Genomic DNA, 11,833 nt, shown 5'->3' on the forward strand with positions numbered 1-11,833 from the left:
CAAAGAAGTCAGTGCATGTTACCTGTGCTGATGGATAAAAATGGATGAACATAATTTTTATAGAAACCGCAGCCCAGAATGGTAGTGAGCTGGCGCCCTTCCTAGCAGCAGTGTAGGGTTTAGATGTGATTTGGGGGAGTTCATTCTGTAGACTTCGTTGGTTCTGGAAGTTCCCGTTGCACCAGAGTGGGGCGGTTGTGGTCTGTCTTATTGATCATATGTTGTTAGCAGAACTCCTCCAACATTACACAAGGTGCCAAAATCACTCAATTAGAAAGAACAAGACGTCGTGCCATAACTCTCTCCGGGGGTCATCTACCAAATGGAACCAGGGCTAGACAGGGCCTACACAAGACAAGCCAAACCAGGGGGACTGCAGCAATCAGAGGTGACTAAAAGAGTATAAGAATGAAAGATCTGGGGATGGCTGGGTGGCTCAGTTGGTTAAGCGTCTGCATTCCACTTGGGTCATGATCCTGGGGGTCCTACGATGGAGTCCCACGTCGGGCTCCTTGCTCAGCGGGAAGCCTGCTTCTCTTTCTGCCTGCTGCTTCCCTGCTTGTGCCCTCTCTCTCTCTGACAAATAAATAAAATCTAAAAAAAAAAAAAAAAATGAAAGATCTGGCAGAGGTTAGAAGAGTTGAGTTCTACGGGTTGTGACCAGGTTTATGTGAGTTCATTTTATAAATGTGAATGTCAGGATTCTTAATATTACCTGAAAATATGCATCTTATATGAGATAGATATTTATAAGATTGTTTGGGCATCACTGGTAACCAGTTGTTCTCTAGATCCATGAGGAAATGATCTCGACTGGAACAGACCATCACAGGAGCAAGACAAATGGGATCAAAGAAGGAACAAGGGGTGGGAGGCCATAGGTCAGTGCCCTGCTCCCATTCTGCTGCCTGCTACCTCTGTGGCCTGAGGCCAGTCACTTAACATCTTAAGGTCTCAAGGTTACTGTAAAACAAGAGAAATAATTTTAGCTCTTCTTACTTGTTGGGGAAGTTGTTAGGGTCATAGAAGGTCATTTAGGTGAAAGTGAACGAAAATGCAAAGCCATCAATATATTTAGGTCCCCAGGAAGCCTAAATACCACCATTGTATGAATTGGAAGAAAAGTCGCTTCCTCTGGGTGAAGTCAGCTCCATGCCAGTTTGTACAGCTGGTTACACAGAGCACGGTTAGGTTTTGGTCTCTACGTGCCCCCATGGCTCGCCACCCTTGAGCGGAGCATAAACTGCAGGCAAAGGACACTGCGTGATATCCCAAGGAGACGTTCCCTATCGAGATGCTTGCCACATCCCCCCATAGCTAGGTCGCTTTGTGTTTGGTGGGTCCACCTACCCTGACACTAGGCTTTGCACACCATTGAGCGCTCTGCAGTCCTAACAGAGGTCAGCGTTTCGACATGGGGTCATGGCCGATAACATGTCCCTCTCTGACAACGCCTCCCACCCCACTGTCCCTACCCTGGACTTCGGTGTATCTGGTGGGCATGTGTGTGACAAAAACCCTGGGGAAAAAAGCCAGCGGCTCGTTTGGGACCCACAGCAGAGTTGTTCCCTCTCCCTACTCTTGTTTTCATGTCTCTCATCCTAAGAAACTCCCCACAGCTTGGAGAGCAGCCAGCCCGAGGCGGAGCTGGTTTCATATCCTGCCAGTCAGCTGTCGCTGGGCAGAAGCTGCTGCCACTGCGGAGAGGGGGAAAAGCTCCCGCGTGCACAGTGGAGCGACACCACTGACCCTTGCTCATTCTCGTGTAACCCCGCGGTTCCCACCCATCTCACCAAATCCAGGCTTTCACGGCAGATACGTCGTCCGTCCCTTTCACCATCCCGAAGTGTGATTCACAGATGCAATAACACGTGTTCACGCCCATACCCAGGCAATTCGTCTTCGGAGTCCAAGCACCCAAACATCGTTGCTCTGACAATTCTCGCCTTTCACTCCTGCATTATTGGTTTTCTTCTCTGCTTATTATTATCAATCAACAAGCTGAAGTCTTCTCTTAAAAACAAACGAAACAAAGTAGAACGCCAACGTCCTCGTGACCCTTGTGCTCCTGCAGTCTCGTAGACAGCTGCTCATACACTGATGTCTCCCCAATTTTATCTCCAGCTCAGACTCGTCCACTGAACAGCCTCCTATATTCACTATATTTAACTACCATCTAACATCCCAATTTGTCATTTTAATAGACACGTTGAATTTAACACCAGCACAGGGCTGAATAGGGTGGAAGAAGCCCGCAGTGTCTTTATCGAGTGTAAATAACCGTCTAGGTGAGGGTCTTGTGTGCATGCGTGTGTTTCTCCACACTGTTCGGTAAAACATGTATAATGAGCCTTGACACTTAAAGTAAGTTTTTATTTTGCAAAAATTATTGGTTCATAGGGACTTGCCGAGGTAATACACAGAAGTCTGATGTACCCTTCCCCCATTATCTCTCGTGATGACATCTTGCACATTAGTGTGATGTGTAAAATCGACCTTAGCATAATGTATGCGTGTGTGTAGTTCTGTGTCTTTTCATTTTATGTGTGGATTCATGCAATCACCACCGTAATCAAGATACGGAACTGTCTCATCACCACTAGGATTTCCCTTGTGGGGGCGCCTGGCTGGCTCAGTCGGTAGAACATGGGACTTTTGATCTCAGGTCGTGGGTTTGATCCCCCACATTGGGCATGGAGATTACTTTAAAAAAAAACCTACAGAAGGCTCTCCCTTGTGGTTCCTCCTTAGACTCACACCTGTGTCCTTATCCCCACCATTCAAAGGCCCGGCAAACACTATTCTCCGAATTGCATGGATGTCATCTAAATGCGGTCATACGGTAGGTGACGGTTTGCTATTATTACTTCTCTCACTCAGCGTGCATCCAGGTTCTTGTGAGGAACAGTAGTGCACTTGCCTTTATTGCTGAGTAGGATCTGTGGTGCGCATGGACTGCGGTCTGTCTAGCCCCTCAGCCAGCGGGGGATGTTTGGGCTGTTTCTAGTTCGGGCTAATACAAATGAAACTGCTGTTGACATTCATGTACAAGTTTTTGTGTGGACATATGTTTTCATTTCCCTGGGATAAATGCCCAGGAGTGTGATTGCTGAGTTGTGTGATAAGTATGTAGTTACTATTTTAAAACTCTGCCAAACCGTTTCCCAGGGTGAGAGTACCATTTACATTCCCATCAGCAATGTACGAGAGATCCAGCTTTTCCGCATCCTTGCCACTGTTTCGTATTATCACTATTTTTTTTTCATTATGACCCTCCTGATAGACGTGTAGCAATGTCTTCCCATCGCAGGTCCCTGGACTTCTTTCTCTGCAGTCCTGTCCCCACTGGGATTCTGCCCCATGAACTCTGGTTGCCTGGTCTTCCTTGGACTCTCAATTCCAACTCCTCAACTCAGGGAGACCGAGAGACTCTGCCTGCGTCCCCGTCTCTGCGTCCCCTGTCTACTCTGCCCAGGGAGTAAGCTGGGCGAGTGGGCTCCTCCCATTTCTTTCCCCTCTCTCAGTGATCGCTGGACTTCATTGCCTTTGTCCAAGGTGTTGAAAATCTATTATTTTTTTCATATAATTTGTTCATTTTTCCAGGAGTTTCAGGCAGAATCCAGTCACTGTGCCTCCAACTTGACTACAAGTGGAAGTGCATATTTTATTTATTTATTTATTTATTTATTTATTTATTTATAAAAGATTTTCTTTATTTGAGAGAGAGAGAGAGAGAGAGCGCGTGCACGAGTGGGGGGAAGGGGCAGAGGGAGAAGCAGACTCCCCACTGAGCAGGAAGCCCAATGTGGGGCTCGATTCCAGGACCCCCAGGATCATGACCTGAGCTGAAGATGCCCAACCGTCTGAGCCACCTTTTTTTTTTTTAAGATTTGATTTATTTATTTGAGAGAGAGAGAGAGACAGAGAGTGGGAGAGAGAGTGAGCATGAGGGGTGGGGGGGCTCAGCAGAGGATTCTTGCCCTCTTCATGTTGCCAATAGACCTCACCAGAACAAAGCGGCAGAACGGACACCAAAGAGGGACAGCAGGTGCAAATAGACGGTGAAAAGTAATACATGCCTAGTGTGAGTAAGTGCTCAATATTGGCTGTTGTGTTATTATAATTATTGTAAATGATCAACATCGGCACTGTGAAAGGTCAGCCAGGCGGACCCTGCCAATCAGAGGCGGCTCCCCGACCACCATGTGAAAACTCCTACTAAATGACAAAGCAAACCGTCCTCCTCAAGAGCCTTATTTATGCCCAGAAAGGGTTTTTATAGTGCCTTAATATCTCCAGAGTGCTTTAAAAATATCTCCTTTTAGCTACAGAAGTGAGTAGAATCAACATTATTACTCTCCCGGTTTTGCTCACCCAGACTACAGGGACCGATAGTGATGGTGCCGCTTTGGATATGGTCTTATCCGGGGCTAAATTATCAGGTTTGCAAAATCTGAATGTTCTGATGGGAACGTGGTTATTGGTTGGGTTGGAAAGAGGGAGAAGGGAGTGGAAAGCAGGGCTAGGCTTCATAGGTTAAGGTATGTGCAAATTTATGATTGACTCAAATATTCCAATGGTCCAATTAAGTCATGATCCAAGTCTAAAATGTAAAAAGCAAAATAGCCATGTTGGAGAGTTGACCCAAATACAGGCCAAAGATGTTGACGTGCTAGAAAGGACAGGAAAGTGTCAAAGGATGTACGTGGGGGGAATATTAAACAATGACTTGATTTGAGCTTCATGGCAAGATCAGGCTGGGATAAAGCTCAGGATAGTGGGTGTAACTCAGGAGTAGGACAACTGACGAAACAAAACCGTCTGCAGTTTCCCAGGCTGGAGCCATTTCCTGCCTTGGATGTCTGGGTCTGTCTCCCTGTCCAAATAGCCTTACTTCAAAGCGTTTGTGGGAGCAGAGGGAATTGAGTGAGTGTTGATTCAGGGCTGGTGGGAGGAATGGAAAGGGGGTGGGCTTAGAAATTAATTCTGGGTTTAAGAGCACAGGGAGCAGCAGGAGCTGGCCATTTTTCTACAGACCAGCATCCGGGGCACTTTTCAGAAAGAAGCAAACCCTGGGAGGGAAGAGCTTGGGCAACAGGAGAACACAAAGGTGTCGAGGTAAGTCCCAGGTAGTGTGGAGCGCCCCAGGGAACAACCTGGGAAGTCCTTTCTCTTGAGAAAAATTTTCTAAATATTGAAATATTTTCAACTTTAGAGGAAAGTTACAACAATAATACAAAGAACTCCCGAACGCCCTCCATCCAGGTACATAATTTAAAAAACTTTTCCCCCACATTAAAAAAAAAGCCTTTTCTTTCCCTGTAAACACACGTATGCACGTACACACAATCTATATTTCGAACCATTTGAGGGAAGGTTGCATATAGCATACCCCTTTGTTCCATAATATTTCAGGGTTCATATTTTTTTTAAGATTTTATTTATTTCTTTGACAGAGATAGAGACAGCCAGTGAGAGAGGGAACACAAGCAGGGGGAGTGGGAGAGGAAGAAGCAGGCTCATAGCGGAGGAGCCTGATGTGGGGCTCGATCCCATAACGCCGGGATCACGCCCTGAGCCGAAGGCAGACGCTTAACCGCTGTGCCACCCCGGCGCCCCCAGGGTTCATTTTTTTAAGAATCAAGATATTCTTTTAAATAATCATAGTATAATTTTCAAATTCAGCATATCAAACATTGATATAATCCTCCTATCTACTCCACAGATTAGAACCTAATTTTATCAATTGTCTCAATGTTCTTTACAGCAATTTTTTTTTTCTGGTGGGGACGTTCTCTCTTTGATGGGGGGATGCAGTTGGCCCCACAGGACAAACATACATGTTCTTCCTTTCAGCACTCATGGGGTATTTATTAGCAGGGCACCTCCAGCCGGTCAGTTTTGGGGACCTTTTTTTTTTTTTTTTGGTTTCATTCTTATGCCATTTCTTCCCTGAGGGTACAAAACTAATCCGCAGGAAATACCCAGGTGCTAAGAGATCTTTAGTAGTAGAAGGGTTCTGGCATGACACGAGGTAGTTTTAACAGGGTCCTGAGATGTGAATTTGGGCATCGTCTCCCCTCCAAAGCACCACCCATCTCTATCACGAAGCCTCGGCTTAGGAGTAAGAATGGACCATCGTGCTTTTTCTATTCCTTTTTATGTTGTGAGGGAAAGGATGGGTAGCAAGGGCAGTAATAGACCCTTGAATGAGCCAAAATTAGTTTGGGATAAAAATAGAGAGCGTCTCCTATGGTGATTCTAGTCCTTTACCAAGGATAAGGCTTTCTATAAGAATTTCTCTCAAGGAAAGTATGACACAGTACTTGCTTGTCTTTTCAACCATTCTCTTGGGTTATGTGGAAGTGTGGGAGTCACTTGATGTCAATTTCCCCCACTGTTTCCCCGTCCCCGAGCCCACTTCAGAACTGCCCCTCCTGGTCATGTTCCTGCTCGGCAAGATTCGCACGTTATTACACAGCAACAGGAATGTCGTGGGGGGGGGCGAGAGAAACGGGGAAAGAACGAGAAAGAATCTCTGCCTTGAGGGGAGAGGGTAATGCGGAGAAGGGAGAGGAGACCAAAGGCTATGGCGCCAGTGTTGAGGCAGTCTAGAGTCCCTCCCGGAGCCAGGCTGCATCTCCAAGCCAGCCCTTCTGTTTCCCTTCTGCCCTCCAGGAACCATGAAGCTGACCCTGGTACAGATCTTCTTCATGATGTTGCTGCTCCTGCTGGGCCTGGGGCTGGGCCTGGGGCTGGGCCTTCAGATGGCTGCAGCCATCCTGGAGGACAGCGATCAGTCCCTGAGTGAGCTCTGGTCCAGCGACTCAGACGACAAGACCAAGGCCACTAAAGGAGAGGGCAGCCGAACTGCAGAAACCTTGCTGCTTAGCAACAAAGGAGTGGTGCAACCAGGCTGGTCCGAAGACACCGTCCTCGGGGAAGACGAAGTTCGGGGAAGCAAGATGCTCAGAGACGAGCCTCCCCTTCACAGCCACAAAGACTACCTTAGGTCTGACCTGATGACCAGGGAGTGCAACACCCTGATGGCCCAGAAGCTGAAGGAGCACAACCGCACGTGCATAAGCCAGTACACGTTCATCCACGAGGATGTGGATACGGTCAAGGCCGTCTGTAACAGTCCTGTCGTTGCCTGTGAGCTCAAGGGGGGCAAATGCCACAAAAGCTCCCGTCCTTTCGATTTGACACTCTGCAGGCTGTCCAAACCAGGCCAGGTCACTCCTCACTGCAATTACCTCACATTTATTTTTGAAAGGCGTATTATTATATCCTGTCCTGACATGAAGGTCCAGATAATGTCTGGACAATGAAACGACTTATCTTCTTCCTCTTCTCCCTTCTCTTCTTTCCCTTCCTTCCCGCTTCTTCTTTCTCATACCGTTCTCCTCCTCCCAGGCGTTCTGCTTAAAAAGGTTCTGGGAAGAGAGGCTGGCCTACTCTGTATCATTCTCCCCTGAAAACACAACTGTTCTTTTGCCCTAGGTTTCCCCCGACTTGCATTTTGCTGCTGGGGTTGGAGGTGGCAGAATAAGGTAATGATCTGTAGTGTTTCTGGGACCTCCATCTCTCCTGCCCGGGAGAGAGATAAATGAAGAACTGCTCTAGTCTCTGCGGTGACCCCGGTCATCAGCCTGTTCCCCCGTCTCTTTGCGTTTGGGTGAGGACTGTGAGAGGTTAACGCATCCTGGACCCACATCCTTCCCTGCTGTTCATGAGCCTCTAGGGCCATCACAGGAGCCTCCTGGGCTTTCCGCATGGCACCCCTGTGCTGCGGATGCAAATGAGTGACTCAAGCTGTGACTGCACCTGCTGAACCCCGTGGGCCAGGTTTCTCTTCTTGAGTCCCTCAGAAGAGAGGACTCGTCTTAGGGTCTGCTGGGAAAGTGCTGTGGAGGTGCAGACTAAGCTAGAACATGGACAGCACTCTTTGGTTTGACCCTCCTCGACCCTTTTCTCTCTCCTCCCATTTTTTACTACCTGCCTTTGTTTTGCTTCTTTTTCCATCTCTGTTTGTTTTCTTTTGCATCCCTTTCCTTTGATTTCCTTTTCCTCTTCTTTTTGGGCTCTCCCTGTTTTTTCTCTGAATCCCTTTAGAAATTCATTCGGCCACTTAAGTGTCAGACTCTAGATTTCAGCTCGGGTTGTGATCTCAGGGTAGTGGGATCGAGCACCACGCCCCCAGCTCCGCCCTCAGTGGGGAGTCTCTTCTCTCCCTCTGCTCCCCCCGCCCCCGCTTGCAAGCACGCTCTCTCAAATAAATAAATAAATAAATATTTAAAAAGAAAGAAAGAAATTCAGCCTACACTGATGATTTATGCTATGCCAGGTAAGAAGATGTTGCTCCTGTAGTCTAAAAAGTCTGGCCTAAGGAGTTGGAGGGAGGGAGGGTCAGGAGAGAGGGTGGAGAAAGGGAGCCGGTTTTCCCACCATGTCCGGAAAGCAGACTAGCGCTCGCTTTCGGTGCTCGGTGGTACAGAATGCTTGGGATCAAGGGGGTCTTATTTTCAATCATCACCTTTTCCCCCTTTTTGCTCTGCAGAAGAACGTTGGTGAAAGAATAATTTCAGCAGAGAAGGGATTGGATCTATCTGTGGAGTGGGAAAACGATGGGGTTGAATAAATAGAGGATGTAAGTGGCTGGCCTTAGCCTAGTGCCTCTGAATTAATTTCTATCCAGAAATAGTGTGGTTAGACACGCATGGGTGCAGAAGGGAATCTGAGAAAATTGCTGTGTGACTTAATTTTGAGACTCCCTCACCCCAGAGGGCTCCTTTGCTTCTTTTACTAGACGGTTACACATGCCAGAGTCAGGGACATACATAAATGGGAGACTGGAGAGAAGAAAAAAAAAGAAAAGAAAAAACTTTGGCTTTCCCTGATCTGGCTTTTACTTTCCTGTTCTTTCTTTTGTTCCCCATTTCCGTTTATCTTTCTTGTTCTCCCAGGCAGGCAACCATTAAATGTGTTGCCGCTAGTATCCTCTCAGACTCTCCTGGTTCAACATTTCCCGTTAGACCTCACTCTCCTCTTCTGGCAATAATAACCTTCCAGGAGCAGTGTTCCTGGGCAGGAAGTGTGTCTGCCTCTGCGGCCTGCCCTGACCCTGAGAGGTGGGAGTGGGGGAGAAGGGCAGGAAGTGTGGCCGAGGCCAAGGCCAAGGCTGGGGCAGATTCCTACTCTTCCTGTTGCAGAATCCCTTTTAGGGAAAACAGACAAAAGATTATCTCAGGCCAGGGAGAAAATGAGAAATGAGGTGGGAGGAGAGGAAAGAAGAGTGGATGTCAGAGAAAATCAGCCATATTGGGAATTTGTCCAGAGGTAAGCCAAAGGCATTTAGGATCATGGATGGAATGTGAAAGGGTTGCAAATCTGACTTCATCTTAACCAAAAGCCAAAGGATCCACATTGTCTGGCTCAAAATATTAAGAGATGGGATTAGCTAGGAATCAAAGCCTGTATTCTCTCATTCGCAGATAGGTTCCTGCCAGCTTCTCCCCTTCAGCGTTCCCACACTGTCCTCGTCTCCTTCTCTGGTCTCCACTTGGGACACTCTCGGTGGTCAGGCTTTTGACTGTGGAGACTATCCTAGGAAAGCAACTCACAAAACTCTTCTTCGGGCTCCCAGGGGTTCAAGCAGGAAAACACAGCCTCTGTGACCCACAGAACAAGGTGACAAGACACACCCCACCTACCACGGACAGAAAATTAACTCATTGTAGCCCAAATGCTGGCTCATTCACAAAACTGCCACCAACTCCATCAGCTCCAATGCACTCCATCCTTACACTTTCAGTCATATGCATTAGCCCATGTAACAGGTCCTCAGTCCCTTACCTATTGTTCCTAAATCCCCAAGGCTCTGAAAACTGAAAGGGTTTCTTTCAGAGTGTCTCCAAAACTCCTTTAGATGCAAAATCTGACTGAATTAATGACACAAGCCTATTTATTTTCTTTATGCTTCATTTATGCTCTATGCCCATCACACATTTCACTGAAGAAATATCAGTGTTTGCTTACGAACACCGCCTCAGATAGACTCCTCTAGGGGTGTTTAAGTAATATCACACATGTACGTACACACACACTTACACATTATTGCTTTTGAAAATCTGAAAAATTCTAAGTTTCATAGTGCATTGGCCCCAAGAGTTTTAGGTAAGGGATTATGGACCTACATACACAACTTAATCAGCTCTTAATTAATTTGGGTATACAATATATGGCCCAATGAAGTCATAAGCATCTTTGTAGAAGCAACTATAAGTTTCTTCTATATTCTTCATTGGCCCATTTATTTTTTAAAAAATATTTTTTTGATTTATTTGTTAGAGAGAGAGAAAGAGCACGAGCAGGGAGAGGGGCGGGCTCCCTGCTGAACAAGGAGCCTGATGTGGGGCTCGATCCCAGGACCCTGGGATCATGACCTGAGCCAAAAGCAGACAATTAACTGACTGAGCCACCCATTGGCACATTTATTGATCAAAAATTGCCTGCTTGTTGATTATCTAGAACCTTCTCAGAAATTATAAAAATGATTGAAGAGGAGCAAGTTTTCTGACTCCTGCCAAATACTGTCCAGCCTGCTTCACATTTCAGAGGCTCAGTGTGCTCTTTTCTGGAGAAGCAGGAAGGAGACTATCCTATGCAGGCACTCTGCTAGGTGCTGTCACATACTTGGTTTTGCACAATCCCTGTAAAGACGGGATACTAGAGTTGATTGGCTCCGTTCTACAGAGGAGAAGTAACGGCTCAGAGAGGCCAAGTTTATCTCAACGAAGATACCCAATTTGTAAACAGTTGATCTGTCATTCAAGTGGAGTGTCCCTGCCCTTCCCTTCATTTGCTGCTTCCCAATTTCTGGCATCATTCAGTTTGCCCTCCTGGACCCTGAGGGTGACATTCAACTTTCACTGGATTCTGGATTCTTTGCCTTTGTGATAAGAACGTAGGTACTAGCAATGAAGGATGGTCGGAAGAAAGACAGACAGGGCCAGCCCCCCACCCCCAAGAGGAAGCCACCCTTAGAAGGATTTTACACCACCCTGGAAGTGTTGCAGGATTTTCGCCTTTAGTGTGTGCAGTTCTTGGTCACGACGCTTCGAAGGATGAAGAGGCTGACCAGGGTGGTGGCAGCAAAGCAAAATTTAATGAGCAAGAGTATAAAGCCCCTGGAGAGGGAAGGGGGCCCAAGAGTTTCTAAGTTTAGGGGGGTTTATGGGCTTTTTTGAGGAATTTCTTAAGCAATCAGGGTGTGCTGTGTGGCTTTGGGCACACATCTGTCTACCTGTTAGGCTAATGTCTACGTCCTGATGGTCCTTTTTTGCTGATCTGGGGGCTTATGTCTTAGCTGCCCCTTGCCCATGGTAGTGACAGATGTTTTGTGGTTAATTGCCTTATTTTAGGACATTTTGCTGAAATCATTTCTGCAAAGGCTGCAAAGCAGAATGCTTGTACCGTCCTGCCTAAAGCTGCAAAACAGGATGACAGTAGTACTTATCTTAGCTGCCCTCACTCCATATTTTCTTGTTGAGGCCCCCAGCCCTGACTGCCTAACTGTCCAACTACCTCCTGACATCCTTCCCTCTGAAGAAGTGATGACCCAAATCGCCATTAGGGAAAGGGGGAGACTGAGGGTCTAACTGCTTCCTCCTGGTTGGGGACACTGTTGAAGCATCAGTCAGGGTTTTGTCCCCAGAGCTTTGTCTAAGGGTCCCCGGGAGAAGTCGGGAGGGACTGTCTCCATCTGTGGCTTCACAGACAGGACCATCTGTAGCCTGAAGGACTCTGAATGAGAAGAGACAAATCAGATAAG

The 11,833-nt window shown here is 47.1% G+C and overlaps 1 protein-coding gene across 3 annotated transcripts; it reads left to right on the plus strand.

Moving 5' to 3' along the window:
- The first annotated feature begins 518 nt into the window (after positions 1–518).
- RNASE10 (ribonuclease A family member 10 (inactive)) lies at positions 519–8,259 on the plus strand. Of its 3 annotated transcripts, none has more exons than XM_034648582.1 (2): positions 519–2,842; positions 6,679–8,259. In XM_034648582.1, exons 1-2 carry the CDS (start codon positions 2,830–2,832, stop codon positions 7,329–7,331), a joined length of 666 nt encoding a protein of 221 aa, XP_034504473.1. In that variant the 5' UTR covers positions 519–2,829; the 3' UTR covers positions 7,332–8,259. The 3 variants fall into 3 exon arrangements, with proteins under 3 accessions (XP_034504473.1, XP_034504474.1, XP_011235857.1); XM_034648583.1 differs by lacking the exon at positions 519–2,842 and adding an exon at positions 3,936–5,118 and having other exon boundaries at positions 6,652–8,259; XM_011237555.3 differs by lacking the exon at positions 519–2,842 and adding an exon at positions 3,936–5,118.
- Positions 8,260–11,833: the final 3,574 nt, after the last annotated feature.

This window comes from Ailuropoda melanoleuca, chromosome 20 (assembly GCF_002007445.2).
Source record: "Ailuropoda melanoleuca isolate Jingjing chromosome 20, ASM200744v2, whole genome shotgun sequence".
NCBI lineage: Eukaryota > Metazoa > Chordata > Mammalia > Carnivora > Ursidae > Ailuropoda > Ailuropoda melanoleuca.